This window comes from Ambystoma mexicanum, chromosome 1p (genome assembly GCF_040938575.1).
Source record: "Ambystoma mexicanum isolate Mex_15411 chromosome 1p, UKY_AmexF1_1, whole genome shotgun sequence".
NCBI classification, from domain to species: Eukaryota; Metazoa; Chordata; class Amphibia; order Caudata; family Ambystomatidae; genus Ambystoma; species Ambystoma mexicanum.
The window spans coordinates 541,149,869-541,174,838 of record NC_090921.1 but is presented as its reverse complement, the minus strand read 5'-3'; the positions used below and the strand labels follow the sequence as shown (position 1 = coordinate 541,174,838).

The 24,970-nt window shown below is 42.3% G+C and overlaps 1 protein-coding gene across 1 annotated transcript in view; it reads left to right on the top strand.

Moving 5' to 3' along the window:
• LOC138575296 (unconventional myosin-Vb-like) overlaps positions 1 to 24,970 on the top strand; it is a 1,749,675-nt gene that overhangs the window by 738,037 nt on the left and 986,668 nt on the right. The window contains exon 14 of the mRNA XM_069649473.1: positions 17,527 to 17,610. Within this exon, the coding sequence (XP_069505574.1) occupies positions 17,527 to 17,610 (84 nt within the window). The remainder of the gene's footprint in view (positions 1 to 17,526; positions 17,611 to 24,970) is intronic.

Sequence of the window (24,970 nt, the reverse complement as noted above, 5' to 3'; positions counted from 1 at the left end):
GACATTGGAAGATTCTAATGGTTGATCTAGATCTTAACCATGTACTCAAAGCGTATCCTGACATCCTTTTTGTTTGCAAATGTAAATCCTTTTGAGACACTATGGTTAGTAGTTTTATGGAAAGAAAAAAGAATAAAGCAAATACATGGTTGGGGAAATCCACAATGGGCGTTCACAAATGTATCAGATGTAAAATCTGTACGTTTGCCCACAATTGTGAAACAGACCAACACCCGATATTGGGTCACACCATAGGAATCAGCAGTAAGATGACCTGTGATTCGGATTTTGTAGTGTATGTTCTTGGGTGTACCTGTAACAAGTGGTACATCGGGAGTAGCAAATGCAAATTGAAGGTACACATTCTAAAGCACATAAGAGCCTTCAATAATGATGCAGCGTACCCGATGGCAAAACATTTTGAAGAAAAACATAATAGTAAACCTAGATGGTTTCTCATTTTTCAGTGTACACAAAGTTGTAATTTGACCTAGAAGGGGCAACGGGGAACGGATATTACATAATACAAGAGATATCGTTGATTTTGAAATAAAAACCCAATGGGACATAATGTGGATGAAGAGCTATACCTTTCTCGGTGAATTAATGATTTGGTGTTACGTATATTATGTCCCGATTTCTCTCTGCACAAGTTCCTTTCACTCACTCTGGTTTTAGTATTGGTTTTAGCATAGGTGTTTCATGGTTATGACCTTTATCTACGCTGGCTAATTCCAGACATGAGATGATCAGTAAGCTTAAGACATTTAGGTTTATTACATCATGTCACAATTTGGGCTGTTGGTATTGTAAGGTTCTTACAATATTTATCACTTTATTGATTTTAGATTGTTGAATGCGTAAAGGCATTAGGCATGTACCATACTGAGCCTAAGAGCAAAATGTGCTCATACTATCAAGTATGGACAATGTGTCACCAAGTTTAGTGTTGATACCAGGGGGCTTTTTGGCAAGAATATGGAGAGTGGGCTACTGGAGTTGACACACGCATCTCCCACAATACACTTCATGGCAACTTGCCCGTTGGCCTTGGAATATCTGCTGGGGATATACTTAATGACACACTTTACTGTTGTGCAGGAGATATAGCAGAAGTAGTGGGAAGCAGACAGCACTTCACATCTAGGATACTGAGGGTTGTGGGGCTCCAACAGATCATATAGGCATAGTATTAGCTGTAGCCCATGACGGCCCCTCTTTACAGGGATTCTCTTGTGTGTCTGTAAAGATATGTACATATTCCGCAAAGTCTCTTAACACATCCCCACACTATGTCATCGGTAAAACAAATTTGTTTTAGAACAGTTATGCTGCTTGGCAGGCTGCACTTTAGGGTCATTCGCAAAACTCCTTAGAGGGTACCAGCTATTATGATGATTGCACTAGTCCATATATTTGCACAATAATGCACTTTGCACAATTATCTATGCTTTTTTCCTTACATTGCTTGTATTTTATATGGCATGCTATCTTGCACAGCATTATTTGCACTTTAAAGGCGAACGTGAGCCTTAGTGGGCCTTGGGCTATAATGCCTATTAGCTATAATGCAATTGGCAATAGACCGGATATCCTAATATCATTGCAACTAGTAGCATAGACTGCACCTTGGAGCAACATGCATCATGTCATGGATTTTTGATTATGATGCATACAGCATGGTCTGCAGTCGATTCCCCACGGCACATTGCACTTTATAGGTGGTCATGCAATGTTGTGTAATTTTGATAGATTTTGAAGTCCATTACACCCATTCATGTAGGTGCTTAAACTGCACTCAGTACGCAATACGGTCCACTTCGGTATTGTATGATATGCTTGATACCTCCATATGCCATCACTATGTACATTTATCATGTATGGTATTTTTCTTCCCTCGGATTTACATCTGAGTAATGCATACCTCTGTTACATATAAAGTTTCTTATATTCAACAAATGTTTGATTATTTTGATTCTAAATGTAACCAGAATGATGGACGTAATGTATTGTACACGGGACATTCCAAGATGACCACATTTGGTACTTCATGAATGGGAAATATTCTAAGACTTGTATTACTTTCCATGTTACGTTATGCCCTACACCGACATTGAAAAAGGACTAATCAAAATGAAATTGTTGGTGAACACACACTTTACTTTTTACTGTACATTATTTAAATTTGTGTATGCAGATGGGCAAACCATATGACCAAGCAACAAGTTTGTTGCCAACCACGTCTTTTTTGCTGCCGCTTCCCCTGGCGCTTTAAGGGACCTACATCAGAATTGTATTGACTTTTTGAAATAAAAAAAAATGTAATTCATACATTTTGGACTGTTGTGTTCATTCAACATCGCCATGGATTGTGCTGACTGGGGGTGCGACTCCAATGAGCCAGTGAACTGTACTGGCTGGAACAAGATATAAACAAAACCATTTTTTTTACACAATACATATTGATAAAACCACTCCAAATCAAATTTGATTGAATACTTTGTTAGTATTGTTTCTTGTCCCAGCACCTTTCTTTCCCAAAAGGATGATGTCAACCACCATTCATTGGCCACAAATTTAGACAATCTCCTAACTGAGTTCCAATGTACCAACAGAAACTGTCATGATGTGCCTCAGAGACTGTATATCTAATACACCACACAGTGGACCAAGATTGTTTGTACTCCTCTTTGCACCGTATGTGTAAAATGTCCTTTGACGGTAATAAATTGAGACAAAACCTCAATTTCGTTCTCCATCGCAAGTCAGAAAATGCCTGAGATAGGTAGGACATCAGGCACTAGGTTTGTCAAGGCATGATAATCACTGGAACAAATGCGACCCCCGCATCACAGAGATTGTGTTCCCCCAATCCGCCCTCTTCAAGGCTTCTTTTACATTTATCAGATTATGTATCCAGTCCATTTCCCCAAGATCACACTATAGAAGAATTTCCAGCACACATGTTTTCAGATCAATTCAATATGGGTTGACATTCTGCCTCATCAAACTTTCTTCATATAATGTGTTCTTCCGTGGGACCAGTATCACCCTATATAACGACAATACCCTCCAATTGATCTGTGACTACAGGGATTGTAAGCCTTGTTTGTATCTAAGGGGCGCAATGGGCAAGGACTCGGGTAAATCTAGCACATATTTCCACAATGTGGCTTCAAGCCTATCCCAGTTCATAGCTCGCAACACCTGGTTTATATCCAAACTGTAAATGAGAGGGATACCTTACCAATGTAGAACTTCACTAACGGCATTAGTGAAAATGTGCAGTACCCATGTGAGATGTTCTTCATTTGAGCACCGGATTGCATCAATGTGCCCTCCAAGTGTGATGTCAAAGATCCTAAAGTCGCAAAGGTCCTCAGTTTGGATCCCAGATACATTACTTCATTCACCATGGGTATAACTTGGTCTTCTAAGCACCATACAAAAGGTGGGTCACGCTTAAGAGGGCGCTTAAACGTCACCATTTTCGACTTTACTGGGTTAAACTGAAGGTCATTCAACCCAGCATAAACTCCCAGAACTCCCACCAAGCTTTGGAGCCCTATGAGAGTATAATCCAAAAGTACGATATTGTCTGCGTAGGTGATCCAATGAAGCCTTTCCTTTTCAATTTTAGGCCTCGATACCCATTGCCAAATCTGCCAGGTACAGATTGAGAAAGTAGGGTGCTATAATGCATCCCTGCCTCACCCCCCTTTCGGTCACTATATGGCTAGTTAACCTGCCCGTTTTATCCAACTCAACTGTAATTGTGTTTGCGTAATTCCACAATAATGGCTAGAAGGGTGTGCAGTCAGTTTCGAAACGTTAGTTTCGAATGTCAAAAGTTCCAACACAAGTGTTGAAAAAATGGTTTAGAATTTATTTCATATTTAAGGGTTTATTTAAATTTAGTATAGTTACGTGTTTAAAAAAGAAAAAAAACAGGGGTTTGAGAGTGACGCCCCCCCCAAAAAACAAATCAACTTTTTTTTTCGACACTTTTGTGTTGGAACCTTTGGCATTCGAAACTTTGACTGTTGAAACAGTCACTAGGAACCGGCTAGAAGCGGCATGGGTAACCCAGTTTTTTAACTTGCTCTACAGACTGCCTCTTTTCCACTGTGTCAAATGCCTGTGAAAGGTTGATCCATGCTCCAAACAATGTAGGGCCACCCTTTAGAAAAGACTTACTACTCACTAGGCTCATCACCAAGCGAGGTAGAGCCCTCTTTGAAATCCTATTTGATGGTTAGACAGAATTCCCTTTGTCTCAGCCCAACCCTCCAGATCCTTTAATATAATCCCAGCAAAAATGTTACTGTCCACATGATCGGGCGCTAATTTCTTGGATCCTCGTTATAGATTGGTATTATTGTGGCTCTTCTCCATGATGCTGGGAGATGCATAGTCCTCACCACTTCCCTAAACACTTCTAGTGCTCTTGACCACAAAACAGTGTTTCATTTTAGGATTGGGTTAGTAAGACCATTGGGATCAAATGCTCCTGAGGATGCAGATTTTTTTAAAAATTAGATCTTCTAATTATTCCCTTGTGATGTTTAGCTCCCAATGGACTTAATTTAGGGTGAAGTACATAAGGGTGCACTGTGCACTGTCGCGCTGGGGCAATGGATATGAAGCGTGCCTGCTGCGTGGCAATGTCCTTTAAAAAATTGTCCATGAAAATATTGCCCCAAAGTCTTAAGGTTGCTTCTGAGATTTATTTTCTGGTAGGTTGTGCAAGAAACGGCCAACACGTTTTTGACAAGGTGTCTTTCTCAAGGCTGTACATCCTTGTTTAGCAAACCGGTTCAGTAATGTATTCAGTAATGTTTGTTTCACATTAAACATTTTTAGACAAATCAATGCAAAATGAAAGTAAACGATGATTACATAAACAGTATAAAGCATAAAATAAAATTAAGATGGGGACCAGGTGCAAGTGGATCTAGGTCACCTGGCCTAAGCCCCGCCCACCTGGTGCCTTCCTGGCTGCCGGTCTTTTTCCCTATTTAAGGAGCCCTCCAGCCTCTTCTTTTGAGTTTGGGAGCAGGTGCAAGTCAGTCTAGGTCACCTGGCCTAAGGCCCACCCACTTTCTTAGCCTTACCTCATCCTTCCTGCTATTAACTCTTAGATCAAGGGCGTCTCTCGGTCCGGCATCCGAAGCAAGGGGCACACGAAGAAATTGGCAATTCCTGTTTGGACCTTTTCAGACCAGGAGGACCCAGGGCCCGAACCCTTGCTCAGACAGCAGGTATGCATGCACCAACATGTTTACTCCCCCTGTCTCCACAGGCCATCCCCCACCCCCTGTGGTCCCCTCTGATGTTCTCTTTTGCCCCTCTTCCCACACACAGGTGTTGCCTGTTTTGATTGATTCTTCTACCCTGCTCCCCCCACTCCAGCCTGCTTTTGTAGGAGTCTGGCCTGATGCATTCTGGTTTCTCCATCACTGTCTTGTGGCCAATGCTGGATTTGACTTTCATGGACTTCATTGATTCACGGTGCGTCACCCTTTCTCAACTCTCATGCTGGACTTCCTTTGCATCTTGTACTCATGGTGGCCCCGAGTCATGCTGATCCCATCTTTATCTTGTACCCTGGCTTGTAACATTGTCTTACTACTGACTTCTGCAATTGTATTTGCTCTCCCCTTTTGCTTCTCCACTCTTTTGACCGTTTGCTCTCTGTTCTCTCATCCTCTCCCTTTCTCCCTTTTCCTATCTCTTCCCCTGCACCCCCTTACTTTCTTCTATGCACTTACTCTATCAGAATTGTCCTTGGACCTAGTATGATAGCAACCTCGTCGGTCTCCTCTCCCCTCCCCTTACTTCACCCCACCCCACCAGCACTATCTGAAATGTCGTCGGGCCTAGTACAATAGTTTCTTGTTTTGTTTCTCCCCTCCCTTTCTGCACCCTTCTCCCTCACCTTTTGTTTTTCTCCGGCTATACCAGAAATGTCGTCATGCCTAGTACGGTAGTCGCCTGTTTGTTTCCATTTCCTTCCCACTCTCCCTGCCCTTACTTATCTGTCTTAGCTCTTGCACAATCTGAAATGTCATCAGGCGGAGTACGATAGTTAATTTCACATCCTTACTGTTCATTGCCTTTTAAGCATGGCATTGTATTTTCCCTTGTTCCCTCCCTTGCATTGAAGCGCTTTGAAACACGTGTGTAGGCGCTATATAAATAAGTTCAATTAGTTAATACATACCCTAAAAGGGCAGGGCTCCGGAAAGAGGAAAGAAGCATATACGTGGCAAGTTATTCATCATACAATATTCATACCATGTTAGACATTAAGTTACTATTAGTACAATATTAGCTATAGCGAGCCTGATCCCTTATAGATCCCATGTGTTGTGGGCCATCCCGAGTAGTGTTTCACCAGAATTATGTATATTTGTTTAGCATGGGAAGTATTGCCACTAATGTGCCCATGTTACTTTGTGCCTTCAGCAATTCTATTGTGATTTTAGTTTGCACAAGTGCCATTATACTAATGGAAGTTAAAAATGAGAGCAAAACTGATCTAGTTTAGGGCTCACCCAATAATTTCCTTTTTGAATATCTTGTAAGACACATGGACAGAAAAACATACCTCTGCATTATAGCTTAAAAATACATTGCTGCTAGCTGGTTGCAATTAACTGTGTTGCATGTACTGGGCAGTTAGATTAATGTGAGCAGTATTGTTCCTACGTTAGTAGGTTGTCCTCACTAGCTTGTAATATTGATAAGTGTTAATACTTCTAACCATCTCCCTCATTGGAATCTGCAGGAAATGATTTGCATGAATCTCTATTCAGTCTTATAATGAGGTCCAAAAAACATTTTAGTTTGTGGTAAGCACCCTCTCAAGACTTAGCAGCAGAGGAGTCCTGTATGGCACGTACTCTGTGCTCTGCATGTCAAACTTGAGCTGGAGCCATCCGTATTGTTGTTGTGGTTTCAATTGCCATGCGCGGTGGTGATGCAGTCAGTTTCAGCCGGCGCGGTTCCACGGCATATGTGGTCCCAAATGGGAACACTCTTTAGAATAGAATTGTCCACCAAAAATACAAGGTGTGTGCTTTATTGCTATACCACATTACTTGTTGATCAGCCTGGTATAAAAATCATATGTTACTATTATTGCGTTCTTATTTAGCGCGCATGAGCGTGATGACCTCATGGCATAGCGCGAGATTCCATGGGAAATGTGGTCCTGAATGAAAACCACTTCTTGGAGTACAATTATCCAGCAATGATGCAAGGCAGGTGTATTGTTAAAATACAAGACTAATTATACATCACCCTGGTATTTAGATCATGAGTTGTGTATATGCTTTGGCACAACTTGCAATAGGTGGGCATTTTTTTAGAAATGTACTCTTCCAATCAGTGAGGTAATGCGATACGAGTACCAACAACCACAATATCCAGCCATGCTTGACTGTGGCTTGGTACCAATAGTATACTTGGTTTCATTGCTTATTAATTGTTCGAAGGTTAAGTTCTATGTATCTAGGATGTTTAGCAAATGAAGAGGTGCATGTTGTAAGGTATGCATGATGCATCAATCTCAACATCGTCGGATAGGAGCAAAGTGATATGCCACTAAAATGAGGGATAGTGCGCCGTACTGGTAAAGGTGCTACGTCATGTGTGCATTATGTTACCATGCAACATGTGCATATAAAGCCTGTGTTGTATATCATTGCATAATCAGTAGGTTGACCCATTGATACATTTAATGACTTGCAGAAAAACATACATTTCATGCTCCTTGTTGAGCGCCTCTGTACATCTGAGGCGACCTATACACTTAGCCTCCATCTGACGTAATTTCAAAGTGAGGTCGCCTCCCCGTTTATTACATTTGGCTCTCATCAACCCAATGAATCTGATCTCCTGTTATTCATTTGATGCTTATCTTGCCAATGTAGTGCCAATGGCAGCTTCTGGTACTGGCTGCCAAGGTTAGCCACGTGCTCTCAAATAAGTGTATGTAGTTTCCTAATGGTACTACCTATGTATATATTTTCACATACACAAATAATTGCGTACACTACATGGGTTGTCAAACAATGAATGAATTCCTTGTTAAGTTCTGTACCAACTTTGTATTTGAAGGTGTGACAATCTTGCACAAATGTATACATACTGCATTTGCCATATTTGTGGAACCCTTTGATTTGTGTCAACCCTTCTGTGGCAGACGCTGTGTGGTGTCTAGAAAAGAAGGGCATAGTTTGTTCCAATGTGTTGGCGCTCGTGTATGCACATTGTGGTCACTTGTTGCTATATGGTGAGAAGTAAATGCCAATGTTTTCGCATAATTCTATTTAGTGTCTTGTAATCTTAAGATTATTGCATAATAATGTTGATGCGACTACTGTAGCCTTGAGTTTTATTACCTCAGGCCTTTGGTACACGTTATCTTAGATCAGTCAGTCCCTCTAATTTTATCTTTAGCGTCATTATTATTTTTGCAGAATAACCTCTTCACAAAAATATCTTGGTCAGGAGCTCACACTCTTTATCATACTCATCACTGCTGCAGTTCCTGCGCTCTTTATAGAATTCCCCATTAGGGATGTTAGCAATTGTAGATGCCCTGTGGCAGCTACTTGCGTATAGTGTAGAGTTCACTTCTGTGCTTTTCGCCAAAGTGTTTTTTTCTGTTTGGTTCCCTCTAATGTAAATATGCAGGTCCAGAAAATTAACTGTCTTTAGAGCCTTTTTTATTAAGGATTTCAATCGGGCACACATCCGGGTCTAGCCTAGCATGTAGTGCGCAATGAAATACTTAGAATATTGAACCTATAGACATTAATAAATGAGTGATATACCACTCATATCACACCAGTCTCAAAATACCCCCAGGTCATACTGGACCAGGAATCAGGCTAGTTGGTGAATGTAAATATTTATTTAATATTCAATTCAAACACAATTTTATTATAGATATATGGGGCAGCAATCACCAAGTGGTGACAATACAATTCAGAAAATAAGTAAAGCAATTGAATTCACTTATAGTAATGCAGAATAGAAAACAGAGGAAAAGGAACAGTTTTGGCTTGTGAAAAGATAGCATTTAGGTTAATATTTCATCCTGCAAAGTTCTTAAGGCACAAATGAGCAATCCTACACAGATGTAAATAAGCAGCAGGTATTCAGGAATGAAGGACAATATCTAGAGTTTGAATGCAAGCTTCCCTCACCAAACAAGATAGAAAAGCACTTTTGGAAATTGACACTTTTAAAATGACAGGTGAAAACGGCTTTGTGAAACTGTTAAGTGTGCAAAAATGCTTAAATTGATAGAAATTCCTATGGGAGCAACACTAAACGAGTCCTAACACACATGAGCTACAAGATAAACAACAGTACACGCTTTAGATCAGAATGGGAGTTTAAGAAACACTTTGGATGGGAAAAGACACGTGTAAATCTTTTGTAAAATGTGCATTCGCTGCAAAATCTCACTATGCGATTCTTTATACAAATTAGTCAAATACTGTTCAGCAATTAGTTGTGGATGTAGCTAAGGGTCTTGGGTGTAACTTAAGAGTTGAAATTACTTTTCTATCTATCAAATTGAAGAAGTTATGGAACTTTTAATAAGAGGTTTTTTGAAAAAATAGGCGCGAAAATAGAAATCGGTTCTTACAATGACAGTTATTCTCTAAACTAGGATATTCAGGCTTGTTACCAGTTTGAAACACAGTAAGCCCCAGTGGTCTGCGGAAACCAACCCCGGCACCTCCGTGTCCACCTTGAAGGACTCAGTCGGATTACCCGTGGGATGATTTTAAGGGTTTGGGATTTTCCAAATACAAAAGGATTTTCAAGAAATTATTGCTATTACAATAAATCAAAGCAAGGTTTCAAACTGGGGTGACACTACTACAAGTTCTTAAGTTAAAGTGAGGATGGGTTGAGATTGGGATACAACAAGGCAATGTACTATGGGTTACTATTATTCCTGTTGATACTTGGTCCACTGTAATTAAGATTGGACCGTCAGGGTTCTGGTCATCGGATCGGGTCTACCGGCAGCAGGGCACTTCTGGCGGAATTGGATCAGCTGTGCAGTTCTGGTCAATTTGGACTGCACCTCAGACTGGATTTGGATGAGCCCTTCTGGTTACTGGACACGGTAGATTAACTGGATGGGAGTTCCTGCGAACAAGCATTAATGGTAGCAAGCCAGACTGCATCAGAATTCATTTCCCGTAAGTTTGGGATGGTTGGATCTGGGCCTAGCTAAACAGAGTTCAGCAAATGCTGAGGCCTGGGTTTTGCAAAGAAGTCTGTTCCAGAACTCATCTTGCAGCTGATTCCAAAGCACTGCATGGAAATCTGGATGTGGTCAGGAAGCAGTCTGTGTGGTGAAGTTCCTATATTTATCCTACCAAATGACATCACAAAGTTTATGGAGGGGCATAATTTCAAACCCCCTCTCCCCCCCCACGGCTGTGAGTGGTCAATGGCACTTGCCTTGCTCTGGTTGGAAGTCAGAAAAGAGCTGTCATCTTTATGATGGGATTTGGGAACTCCCACATTGATTTGAACCACATGGTAACTTTTGCACAAATGTGTATTTCTAAAATTGTCCCCTAATAAAACAGGGCACATTACATATTTGATGGCTTATTTTTACATTCAATTCCCATCTCTGTGAGAGCTGTCTGTCATTCTGTGGAATTTTATCAATTTTAATCATACGTTTGGCCTAACAATTTCTAATTCAGTACATATCTGGGTGATTATCACTAGAGCATGAGTATACAATATTAGACTTGCAGCATTAATAGTTTTGATACAATTAGGGTTTTCCTGTAACTTTTGGTTCTTATGTAGTACAGGGTTCATTAACGTCTTCAAAGCAAGGGCCTAAAATTAGATTAACTACACATTTTTAGATTTGTCTTCCTTCATGTTGCACAGTTAGAGTTTCAAACTTAATCCCAAATAGGCCTTTAAACACCAAAGGTTCTGGGCAGTTTTTTTCCTTGTAGTTTTCCTTTCAACAGGAACAGCTGTCACATTCCTTTGATCAGGGAGGGGTGTCCTCTTCCTTGAGAGGGAAACTCCCCTTTAGAGATCAGTAGGCAGCCTGCCATTGTCCTTGGCTGGGCCAGAAACAAAAGTCTGAGCTTATTGTTGTCAATATGCGAGAACCTCCAGCATCCATTAAGCCTTCATGTAGCAAGGGAGTGTCAAACTGAAGTGTCCTCTTTCCCACGCTGGGTACTGTCAAGTCAGAATTAAATAGTTAACTCCAACTTGGTTCCTTTAAAATTCACTTTAAGGTCTCATTTAAAAAATATAAAACTGAACACTGTTTATAAGGGATTTGGACTTTTAAAAGAATTAAGCCCTTCACAAAAACATGCTTTTAAATAAGCACATTTTGCAATTTCTTAGGGAAAAGGCACATTTAAACTGTTTTTCTACATCAGTTTCCTTTGCAGCATACACATCTATTCAGCACCATTTCCGTCCTTGAGTGCTGGAATTTGTAGCAAAGTAGTAAGTATTCAGCCTCTGCTTGGAGTTTTCTCTGCACAGCTGAAATTGTTGTATGTTGCCACTTTTATCCACATTTTTCCTGTGTAACTCAAAACTGTTGCTGGACTGGTGTTTCATAAAATACATTTCTTAGGTGCTGTCAGTCAGTGGGGCCCGGTTACTTCTGAGCCACCTGGAGGATCTGTGATTTCAGCACACTTTGAATTTCAATGGTTCACTTGGAAAATGACTGAATTTAGCACCAAAACAGCACTTTGAAGGTTGCAATTGATTGGGGAAGCTGCATTTTAAAGGGCATTTTTGGTTTTTAGCCCATGTCTGTGGCCTTGATTCAAGTACAGCACCGACTGCCATTATTTTGCAGTGGGTTCAGTTTTTACATCAACTTTGACTGTCTGTGGCAGGGATGTGCAGCCTTCAGTGATTTATGAACCATGCACAGTTTTGCAGATTTGGCGCGCGCAGGGGTTAGCGCATCCATTTTTGGCTGTTTCTTTCCCCATTGGCAAAGGGGTGCAGTGGGGCGCATCCGCATGGGTAAAAATATCCCACACTTTATACACAATTCTAACATCAATGTATCTCTTCCACATAACAATGTCTTTCACATATTGGTTAACATTAAAAGCATGTCTGTGTTCAAAATGTTCCATAAACAGATTGGCTAATGATGGTGCTAATTTGGCCCCCATGGCTATGCTGTCGTTCTGTAGGTAATACATTCCACTTGCCAAGTGCAAATCTGAGAAATTCCTTGATCATTGCCACATGTGCCATGTATGAAGCTGAGTGATTGCTGAATGTATAATCAATCGCCTAAATGGCTAGTTCATAGTCTATGGATGTATAGAGTGCTATCAAATCGAGTGTGGCTAGTAGGTACTCTTTTTTTCCCACTTAACATCTTGAACAATGGCTAGCACATGGGTGCGTTCTAATGTATGATGGCATGTTTGAGACATGTTTCCTGATTCCATTATCAATGTATTCCGGCCATCCGTAGCCCCACCAACTCCACTCATGATGGCCCGAACTTAGGGTAGGCCATCAACACTTTTATTTCTTGGGGGGGAAAAAATGTGTGGGCATTACTGGCCTTTTATGCTTATGAACGCTTTCCTCATCAGAGAGGCATCCTCGTTGGTGCCACACTTGTACCCTTGCACGCAATTTTTGAGTGATCCCTTGCATCAGGTCTGAAGAGTTTGTTGTAGCATCCAGGTGTTTCTAAATGTGCAGTCCCATTTTAATGTAGTTAGTATGATTAAGGAAGACCACATTGCTCCTTTCTGGCTTTTTGAACATTATATTCTGATCATTGGTTAACGTAAATAGGGCCTTAAGCTCATCTGGGCAGAGGTTTTAAAAGTTGTAACTGTACCTGGGCGCTTTCATGTCCAAAAAAATGTTTCTTGTAACTGCTCTGTGGAAAGTATCTAACATTCTCCATTGCTAGTTGTGTGGGAAATTTCGATTTGGGGCGAGTTCTATGATGTCAGGTTTCCTGGACGGACTTCCTAGTTCTCTACAAATTCTTATGTTCTAGGTGTTGATCCTGTTCCAAAGACATGAGAAGATGTGTGTTCTTAATATCCATGATCGTGAGATCACTGATTGGTGATAGTTACTTTTGGTATATAGGTCGTACATTACGTGGCAAAAAACATTTGAAGTTTCAATTTTCTAATACATTTGAACATATCAATTTGGAAATTGATGAAATCAGTCTTAATAGTAGGTGAGAATGATAGGCCTGTACTGAGAACTGTCATTTAGAGTATTGTTAGATAGGTTAGTTACTAAATTGTCTGAGTTTTCCCTGTCTTTCCTTGTTCCATATCTTGTTAAAATGCCTGACGGTCCCTGGTCTTCGTCTGAGCTTTGCTCTTCCTCCCCTCCTGCCCCTTGTGGGGTGTTCTGTATAGGTGTGTTTGTAACTAAGGGGGTTTGGAACCTTACTTGCTTGCCTGTATTTCTTTGTGTCCCTCTCCTGTATCTCTTGATCTGTTCTACAAAACTTTGTCACGTTGGGCTCATCGGTTGGAGTAAATGTCTCTGAACCTCTATCAGAAACCGGTTCCCCAACAGATTCAGCCTCTGAGCTCACTATCATTAAGTTAGGGGTACTCATTTGATTTTGGTCGGGGACCCCCATCAAATTTTGGCTGCAGTATAAAGTCGGTCTTGCTGATAATCGCGATCGTCGCAATAATACTTTCTAAATTTGTGTACATTTCATCCTGATAGGCTTTTAGGATTTCATGCATTTTAGTCATTTTTTTTGTTTGGTGCGTTCTGCATTAGGCATCTCATGGTTTTCCCGTTTCACCTTTTCAATATGCTCTAAAATCCTGGTATGTCGCCTAGTAGCGTGTTCAGTAAGTAATTGTATCATGACTTTAGAGCATTGGTCTGCTAAGTCTTGGTCCTCTTTACTTTAAAGAAAAAAACTTAACCACCTTGGAATCATGTTATCTTAATAGTTATTCATTGAAGCCTGCTCCCAATATTTTTCTCTCCTTTTTGATAACCGCTCAAGTTTCAAAAATTGCTACTGCAGAGTTTCCATCGAACTGGCAATGGTGCTAAAGGTGTTGCTCATGCTGCAGCTGCCATCAATATTCTGGAAGCATATGGTTCTTGATTGTAGATTTGGCTTGATATTTGTACAACCCTCAAAAGTATATTTCAATTGACTTCTGTCCTCCAAGCTATTTTTGCCTGAGAGCGCTCACGGATCCGATCAGTGTCCAACAAAGTGGTCCTTGACCTCAATTGGTGGGACAACCAAAGCAATCTTATGGCAGGAAAGCCCTTCTGGCCTCAGACCCGAGTGATCACAGATGCGTCTCTGAAGGGTTGGGGCGCTCACTGCGAGGACTTGCAAGTGAGCGGCCTTTGGTCACAAACCAAAGCCAGGTGGCACATCAACAGGCTAGAGTTGCGAGCCATCAGGCTAGCCCTGAGGGCCTTTTCCCCCCATCTCTGAAGGGGAAGCGGGTCCTGATTCTAACGGACAACATGGTGGCCATGCACTACCTGAAGAAGCAAGGTGGCGTGCACTCCCGTCCCCTTTACACTGAGGCAATGAAGCTATGGTTCTGGTTACTAGCGAACCGGATCTCAGTCTCGGCAGTACTTCTGGTGGGGACAAAGAACCATTTGGCGAATGCTCTGAGCAGGCAGAGCACGGTCTCACACAAGTGTGAAGTGTGACAGGAAGTCCGGAAAGAGGTCTTCTCTCTCTGGGTACCCCATTAGTGGATCTGTTCACCAGAGTCCAACAGTAAGTCTGAACAGTTTTGCTCAAGAGAATTTCCAGCAAACGGTGCCCTCGGGGACGTGTTTCTGGTGGACTGGACCTTCCCTCTCCACTACAACCCCCACCCCCATTCCCGTCATTCCTTGGGTTCTCAGGAGGTTAAAGAGATTTTGAGCAACCATGATCATTATCAACCTGGACTGGGTGAGAAGAACGCGGTCCTCGGCGTCCAGATCTCCTAACCCAGTCGGAAAGATTGAGTGCTTCACCCGGCCCCGAACTCCTTCAACCTACTTGCATGGCTTTTGAGCATGAGGTATGGTGACTGGGAGCTCTCGGAGGAAGTACTTGGTGTTGCTGGCTGTACGCAGACAGTCTACAAGATCTCTATGCATGCAGGTGGAGAAGATTTGAGACGTGGTGCAGGGAGCACAAGCTTGACTCAATCTCTTGTCCCACCACTACAGTGACGAGTTCCTTCTGTCACTGGCCTCAGCAGACCTTCATGTTACCACAGTCAAAGGATATTTGGCGGCATTGTCTTGTGTTTAAAAGGTCCCTGGATCAAGGTTCTTTCTTCACTATTCCAGTCATGGCCCAATTCCTTGAGGGCCTTCTCAATAAGTTTCCACCAATTCCCTTTGTTGTCCCAGATTGGGATCTTAATCTGGTTTTGACTTTTTTGATGGCGGCTTGTTTCTTGTTCCTTAAGGCTGTTATTTTTTAAAACGGCTTTCTTGGTGGCAATCAGGTCAGCCAGGAGGGTTGGTGAATTGCAGGTATTGTGCTGAAAATCGCAGTTTTTACGATTCTTTCAGGAGAAAGCTTCTCTGTCAGGCCAGGCTTCCTTCCTAGGGTAGTTTCAGAGTTTCTCCTCTCTCAATCGATCGATTTGCTTGTCTTTTACCCCCCACTACATTCCTTGAAAGAAGAGCAATTCCACAGTCTTGACCCCAAGAGATCCTTGAGTTTTTGTGGCTTGTACATCTAGCTTTGGGATGACTGGCCAGTTGTTTGTTGCTCATTGATTATCCCGTAAAGGCCTCCCCATAACCAAACGCACCCTGTCGCGTTGGATCATTTTATGTATATCAAAATGTTACCAGTCAGGCAGGGAGCTTCCTCCCGGCATTGGGACACATTCCACCAGGGAGGCGGGGGGGGGGGAGGGTAGATTTCGGCCTCTACAGCCCTACAGAGGGGAGTTCCTATTTGGGACATATATTGTGCGGCCACTTGGTCGTCCCTGCATACATTTGCCAAGCAGTATTCTTTAGATGTTGCACGTGGAGCAGATGCTCGATTTGGTAAAGCAGTTCTGCAAAATCTGCTTAACGCTTTCTGACCTCCTCCGTTATCCTAACTGCTTGGGGAGTCTATCAAGAAGAGGAATCTGCGGGAGAATAACAATCCATTGAAGGAGAAATTACTTAATGTAGTAATCTTTCTATGGAGTATTCTCCCACAGGTTCCTCATTCCCCCCCCCCCTACCTTCCATCCCGTTCAAAGTCCTTGTGTGGCTTAACGCTTCTGTCCAAGTGAGGCGACAACTGATAATGGCTCTAAGGTGACTGCTTCCATCTTAGTGATCACTTGTGCTAAAAACAAATCTACTAATTCCGTGGGGTCTCCCCTTTGGGATGTATCCTGTTGGTACGTTTTTGCAGGCTGATTAGCCTCCCTCCAGTTTTCTTCTACAGCATTCAGGCATGGGGTGAGAAAAGGGGGAAACTGAAACATATGGCCTAGTGACGTGGTATGTAAGCGATCCCACATCTGGAGCAGATGATGGTGCCCATCAAGACTGATTGAAGGCAGCGTCTAGGTCCACTAAGCCCTGCTGTCAAAGTTTTCTGAGCAGCAGAGCTGGATGAGGATATCTGACAAGATGAGGAATGTGCAGGGGAAGAATCCATAGAAATATCATTATGGTAAGTAATTTCTCATTCCTCTAACACTGAATATGTTTCATGTAATAAGGATATATTCTCAGAGTTCATTCCATGACGTAAGCAGCAATTTAAGAGCATCAGAACTGTTTGTGAAGCATTAGTCACCCACACTTTCTTAGTGCTTGTAGTTCCTGGCTAAATGTGTGTACTTGCTGCATACACATAGACCTCTTAAAGGTTAATTCCAAATTCATCACCGTTATAAATATGTAGTTAAGTGTACTTTACCACAGTGCCAATCCAGGTAATTTTGACAAGTAACCATCAAAGATGGAAACGGACCACCCGTGAGTTAGTTCTGGCTTTTCAGGGAAGAGCCTTTTGAATTCTGGGGCTTAGTTTTATTAGCCTCATAAGTAGCTCGGCTTATACTGGGTTAATACATCTAATGAAGAGATCTGTGTACCGAAATGTCGAGATTTGTTTGCGTTGCTCTCAAGCATGAGGTGGGTACAGTGAATGATTTGTACTGCGCAATAATGATTAACGCACATAGAATTCCCAAATGTGGGCAAAAAAGAATCCATACAAGTTGCCAGACTGTCAGCTTTATTGCACTGCTTTTTGCATACTATGGGACCTCAAATGTGTTCTTTGTACTGAATTTCTGTTCACAAGCATTTGCAAAGTAAACTGTTTAGGCTCTTGTAAGGGCATTTTCTAGGCACTTCCACCATAGTCCCATGTACTCTTTATTTATTTTTTATTTTTTGCATCCATATTTGCCACTGTCATTTTTTGAAGGCTCCAGGATGATTGCGATGTGTTCTCCTCTGCAGGTGGAGTACAGCTGTGCGGGTTTCCTGGAGAAGAACCGTGACCGTGTGCATGCGGAGCCAGTGTGCATCCTCAAGGCCAGCAAGGTGAGCACTTCCTGTAAAATGAGTCTTATTTACTGTAAATCCTGATGTCTGAGCAATCGTTTTCTTTGGGAGCTGGTGAGTTCTCCTACCCAGTCTACACTGACATCCCCCCCCCCCGCGTGTCCAGATATGTTGCCATGGATTTCGAATTTCTGTGACGGGAGAAATGAAGAGGAAAAAACAGTATATGAGTAAACCAGTTGCAAGTCAGATTTGTGACATTGCGATTTTACTGATGTCCAAAATAGTTATGGATTACAAAATACAGTTCCAAGCATTAACAAACCGTTGCAGGATTTTTTCATCACTGCACTGCATTTTATTTTGCATATGGCTTATCCTTAAGAACTGCCCTTCTGGGCAAGAACTCATGATGGCTACCTTACCAACCCTTTTCTTTTTAAGCTTGTAGGCAGAATGAGTGCTAATTGCCCGTCTATATAAAACATTACTTGTACTCTTTAAATACCCCACATCCAAAATGGATTACCTGGATAGTGGAGGGTTGTCCTGCCACAGCCTTTCTTTGCATTTCTTGACAAGTTTGCAACAAAATCTACGAATGAGGAACAAAATCTGTTTCAGGGTGAGCCATTGGTACGAATGCGGGGGGTGATGTTTTGGATTGGGGGCGCCGCTTTTCCAAGCGCATGCAAAACCTTTATAGCTTTAATAGTCAGTGCTCTAATCTGAGGAATACCCTTGTCCTTTAGGAATTTGTAAAGGGGAGCCAGCTGATTGAACGTTTAGACCCTGATTGACTGAAAAAGTGAATGGTCCTAATTGTGTGAGGCTCCATGGGTGTGCTTTTGCTTTAACAGTGGGCATGCAAGCAATGCTGGGGTGTACTGTTAGTAAGGCAATAATGAAACCTAGATCGGCAACTACTAGAGGGATATAATAGTGTATACGAGTTGCTGTCCATGACAATAAGTCGTGTCTGATCCTCGTGGGCATATGGAAGGCCACACTTGTCATTCTGGATTGGAAACCAACAATTGGAAATCAATGCAAGCATCGTTAATCTTTTCCTAGTTCATTCTATTGAGTTTGGCTTGTGTTGTCATCTATTGGATGCAAGTTGAATGCCATGCTCAGTAGTTTCTCTTTTAAAGTGAATGAAGAGATTTAAGCTATCAATGGCTGCATTTCACCAATTCTCCTTCCATCTGGTTCCAGAAGTTGGACATTTAAGGCACAACATGATAGAGCTGAAGAAAGCATCTGTCTTTGTCTGCTACAGATGGATTGATGGGCACGAGTGTTTTGCAGACCTCTGCAATGGGTATGAGGCTCTAGCCTGAAGGCATTGCTTTTGAGTTTTTGTGAAAGCTTTTCTCTTGTTGCCATGATGCCCCACTCCTCCCTCAAGAATGTGGCCAAATGCATTTTAAACCTCAATCAAACGCCCTCTTCAATTCTAATCAGCCCCCCCCAATCCCCCTCCGATGTACATTGCTCCTTTTGATGTCTACGTTTGAAATATGTAGGGTTTTGCCATTTCAACCCCCTGGGCATCAGGATTGAGCCTTCTAGGAGTGACATGTGTGTGGTCCTTGCTGGACATTCATCACGCTAAGAGTCTGTACTGAACTCCTTCCGTTGACTTCATTTGACCTTGCCACCTTTTGTGAAAATAACCACATGCTTTGTTTAGTGAAACAGTCCAGTTTAGTAAAACAAGTTTCACTGCAGTTTCAAACTGTATTCATTAAAAAAACGAACATTCCTTCAAAGACTCACGGCATATTTGGCACCTAATCCCTGCTTCGTATTGGAGCTTTCACCGGAATAATTCTTCACTGCAATCGTATCCTGTTAAATGGCAATCAGTGGTAAAATGAACTGTTTTGTTTTTTGTGAAAACGCTGTATATTACAACCTCCAAGGCATTCCATATACGAGTTGCCAGATTAATGGAGGACTGGTTGAGTCATGCAGATCTCGTTTTCAGGTATCATGTCACAAAATAAAGGTGTGTTAGGGCGTTGTAAAACATTAGTTGGACCACCTTGCTGCTACATATGCAGCCATACCAAACTATATTGCTTTGAAGAGGGTGCATAACTTGTCATTGAGTCATTGATAAGCAAGGAATTATTGTGCCTTCTCGTAATCCTTGCAATAACCCCATTTGACATGTACAGAAACATGAGAAAGGAACATACCAATTTGCAAGACCTTTGACCTATCTTTGCCGTGGATAAACACAAATTTTCCCGTCATGCCAACTCCTACAATGCATTTTACAGTAGTAGATCTATGCTCTGCTTATCAATATTTATTCACTTTTACTTATCCTTGCAATATCAATCTTTTTACTGCAGAGGTATGTGGAAAGTCACACTTGTCTCGGATTTCAAAGTTTTTTTTTTCACTGGTGCGCAAAAGGGGACTTGGCAGTTGTTTTTTGGTTCATTTTACTGGTAATGACAACTCAGATGTGCAGAACTCCCCTTTAGAACCTATGTTCAACTCCTGAAACCCTCCCATGGTTTCCCAAAGCTGATGAGGCATTTATTAAAATCGAGCAAGAGCTGCCATAGGCTCTGCCGAATTCTCCGAAATCTTTGAATCCACTGGCGCAGCATATATCGAGGTCGAACAATACCTCAAGGACAACTACATCCTGGGCATCTGCCAATCAGGCTTCCGACCAAGGCACAGAACCGAAACTGCTTTACTGGACCTAAGAAATGTTAGATGACATCAGTGACTTGTGTCAAGCATGAGGAGCAGGGTCAGTTTGCCTATCCGCAGCATTTGACCTAGTCGACCACCAGACACTCTGCAACCACCTCACCACAATAGCAACTTTCTTCCCAGCAGCAACAGACTGGGTAAAATACTTTCTAGCAGACCGATCCTCCCATGTCTTCATGGACGACTATGCTGCCCCACCATCACAGTAACCTGCGGAGTCCCACAAGGATCCTGCATCTCCCCAACCCAGCACAACATTTACACTAAACCCTCATCTGGATGCTCTTGGCATATGCTACAAAAATTATGCCAACAACACCCTGATCCTTCTCCCTCTGTCTGGCACCTACCACCTAGATATTGCAACCATCAACTCAGTTTGACATTGTCTAAAACTGGATGGCAACCCACCAGTTATGACAAAACTGAGACCCTCATTGTAGGTTCTCACTCCAGCGTCCGCAGCATAGACCCATCTTACCTCATAAATGTGCAAAAACACTTGGCTGATGGGTCATGTTAATTGTTTAGTCCAACAATCTAATATTATACTTATGCTGTTGCACTATGCATTTTCTATTACAAAGGTATTTGTTTCTATAATGCCTAGTGCATATTTGTTTTGGTTCAAGGAGGAAATTGCTGACTGGATGATCATGAGTTTTGCCTGTATGGCTTTGTCAAGGCTACTAACTGTCTTAGTGCAGAATTCAGGTACCATGATCTCGCTGGTTGGATTTTCCTTCTATCCTGTAGTAATTTTATGAACATGCTGGTCTTACTCGTCTATAAATGCATGTGCGCTCCATCTATACATATGTTCACTTCTAATTATCTTGGAGTCTTATTGTTCTTGAAACAAATAGAGGAGAAACATCATGCCGTGTTTAGCATACACTGAGGTCCCACATATTTTTAACATATTTTTAACTATGAGAGGTTGTTCATCTCTGCAGCTAATGTAAATATAACCTGCTGTTCTACTCCCAAAACCTTCTCATTTGTAGCTAGATGATTGTATGTTGATAACCAAAAACCTTTTGACTCTTTTTACAGTGTACCACTACAGAAATCCCAGGTGATTGTCGATGGGTCTTTTTTATGAACTACTCTGAATGATTCTTTGTGTTACAGTTTCAACCCATTTTGACGTTGTGGTATCCGATAAGACTCCATATCTTCATTCGATTCATGCCTTGCCTGTGTGGTGTTCATGACTTTGACATATTTTGGAAGCAACATGGCTAGATGACATCAGGTGTTAACCCTATATGTTATGGTACTTTCAGCTTTCCTGGAAGCCTACTGTTAGCCTCTGCACTGACAATAGTGAATTTCATGGGACATTAGTTGTGATTTATTGGTGGTGACTGGAAATTCATTGGTTGATAATTGGCTGTGAGGAATCGCTGCATTCGGTCACTTCTCTGCAAGGGGCACTTTCCCTGTGAAGTTAGGCATGTAAGCACTATATGCAATACCCTCCCTAGGGGTAGAGGCAATCGGGACCTCACCTTGGAAACAAGGACTCCTGTTCGATGAACTCCCTACACAACCTACCTATAGCCCATCACTAATAAAACCTGCTAGAAGAAAACTTGAAGAAGCTGATATTTGCTATTGTCACATAGAACTTTTGAGAAAACTGATACGAAGAAAATCACTTGAGCAGTCCAAAGTACAGGTAGAACGAAGAAGGACTTTGTCGCTGCCCCAGGGAAGGCCCGCAGCAGCGTCTTAAATCTGAGAGGAGACCTGGGAGATAGAGAAGCCCTGGTGTGCCAAATCGGCTGTGGGAGCAAAGCTGAAGGAAACTGGGACGCATGGCTTCTGATGTTGGGTGTCAGCTGGCGTGCAAATCCTAGGGAGTTGCACTAAGAACCTGAAGCAAGAGAAGCCAAAGTACTTGTACTGTGTCCAAGGAGTGACCGAGTAAAGTGGTGGCATGACTGAAACCCGATGGACTTGAGTACCTAAATTGCTCAGAGACCACTAACTTGAAGGCATTGCAAAGCATGCCGAGCAAAGAGCCGAAAAGCCAACTTCATCTTTGAAGAAGTCCCAGTCCAGACCACAAGCCTGGTGACATGATCCCTGAGACAGAAAGGTAACTGGGAGAGTGGGAGACCTGTGTGGGGGACTCAATAACTAATGGAGCATTCATACTTGTCCCAGTAAGGACAAAGTGTTTGTGTGATTGTCTTTACTGACACTAGTAGGAGTGTTCCCATAAAGATCAAGTATTGGAGAAGAGTGAGAATAGTTACTGGAACACTCCTGCTCATCCCGGTAAAGAAAAGGATTGGACATTGAATGCTGAGAGTCTCAAGTTTGACTAAGAAGTGAAAGAACCAAATTCTGCCAAGGAAAAAGGGAGATGAAAACAAAAAGATCATGAGTGGGAGAACCACTGTGTAAAGGACAGTTGAAAAGTTGAAGAACCTAATATCTGAACTATACAACTTGATAAATGTAGTTACAAAGAACTACCTACAAATTAAAGTGAACTTGAAATCCAACTCACAGGAGAAGGGAGTCATTCTCCTGTGTCTTAGTAGTTTTTTTAGTGGTAGGGTCAGGTTGGATTAATTTGGACAGTGGACAGGTCTTCTTTTTGGACTCGCAGACTACTGATGAGTGCCCTAGTTAGTTTTCGTTAGGTAGGGAAAATCCCTAGTTTAGGGCAATTCAGGAGTTTTCACTTTTCTTTTAATAAATGGCCAACATAGAATGGAAGACCAGAGTGTCTGTCCTGCTTCTGACACTCCACATAGCACACACTGCTCCCCTACAAACCCCATGTGGCGCCTTTTTTGTTGTTGCAGTAGAACAATCACAGGTCACATCTCTTGTATTCTGACTATGCTGCAGGTTCTAACGCCAGAGCAAGAAAAGGAATACTGGTCCAAGAAAAACGAAGTTGTACCCAAACACCTTTTGCGCTGTTCAGATGGATGAATGGTTGCACCTACCTTTCTTCTTCCTTATCCTGCCCAACTGGTCCATTCAGGATTGGTTGGCACCATATTTACCTACCATTGAACAGAATTACAGCACTAACTGTCTGGTGTCCCTGGCCCAGAACATGGCATAGCTGTAAAAACGTTGCTCTCTGCGCATGAAGTATTGGAGGCAATAATCAATTGCCTAAATGTATTAATTTTGAAATCTGTCAGTTTGTAGTAGGGATGTTATTTGGATGGGTGGTGTGAAGGCATCTTCAAGCAAGGCCCAGACAACCTATTCAAAAAATAAAATTATGTATTAAATGCTATGGTGGGATTTCTCTACCAGAACGAAACTAAGGCTAGTCTGAGTCAAAGTGTTCGACTTAAGTGTGTATGTGTCCAAAAACTATCCTTGCCATCACAATTAAAGCTAACCAATGTGTAGGGATGTCATTAATAAAAGAAATGGTGATTAGCACAAAGTTCTGAGCTGCTTCCAGCTCCTAGCCTCCTTTTAAGCTCCCCTTCCCCATGTTCAAGAAAGTTCCACAAAAGTCTCAAGATTACCTTTCTAAAGTTCAAGGTACTACAGTTCCACACCATCCTTGGGGTTCCTTCCCCCAAGTTCCAAGCAACACATTTCAAAAGAAAGGGGTCCTTGAGGCTTTGGTCTCAAGACATGTTCAATTCCTCAAGTCTCATTGTGCCCTTCCCCAAGACCTTTTCTCAGCCACTAATACTTGTTTGTCTTTTCAAAAGTTCAACACAACTCTGGGTCAGCCTGATCCTCCTTCTGGATTGCATCACCAAATCACTTAGTGCTTCTCCTTTTGTGTTTCGAAATGTCTTTGCACCTAGACCAGTGAGCCCTAAATTGTGAAAACCAGTTATCAGACCACACGGTCCACACAAGACAGGTCGCGCAACTCCGAACCCTGGACTCTTCAGCCCACACAGATGAGGCCCAACAATGCCCGAAACATGTATGGGGATGCTTGTGGTCTTGTGCAAAAGGGATGTGACCTAGCAGTTCGGGCTGGACTGACCCTTTTGGGGTGGGACCAAGCCTGATTTGCATATGGGCTTTCCGCTTCTGTAATGGCTTGGCAGGTGAAGAACGATGGTCTGGAGGGTTGCCCAGTGCAATGCCAGCGGTTAAGATGCATTCTAAACCTTCCAGCCATCACCTCTTTGTTATTGCTTTGTCTTCTATACTTGCCCCTGTGTACAGTCACATTCCCTTAGCTCCTCTTTGTCTGCCTCTTGGCTTTATGTGCAGTTTTACAATCGTTTGGCTTCTCCTAGTTGGCCTCTTGGCTTTGCCATAACGCGTCACACGCCTCTTGCCAGTCTTTGGCCTTGCCGCACTGCATCCATTCATAAAGTTCACTGTCTTTTTCGTGCTCCATCTTTCTATGGCAATCTTTCACACTTGTGCTCTTTTCCGAAGGTTGCTTTCACGCGGGCACTTTCCTTTTGGCTGTAATCTAATTGCTTTGCCATCAACATTTTATTCAGTTTGGTATTCAATATGCATAATTCAGCTTTGTTTCAAATTTTCATTCAATTCAATACTTGGTTACTTATGCAAAGCTTGCTAGGAGCGCTCCGGCTTTGAGTGGCTTTCCCTGATACTCGCTGGTCCTCAGCGTTCCTCCCTGGTGGCTCCTGCTGCTTCCGTTCTGCTTCTTAGATCGGCGGGCAGCCTC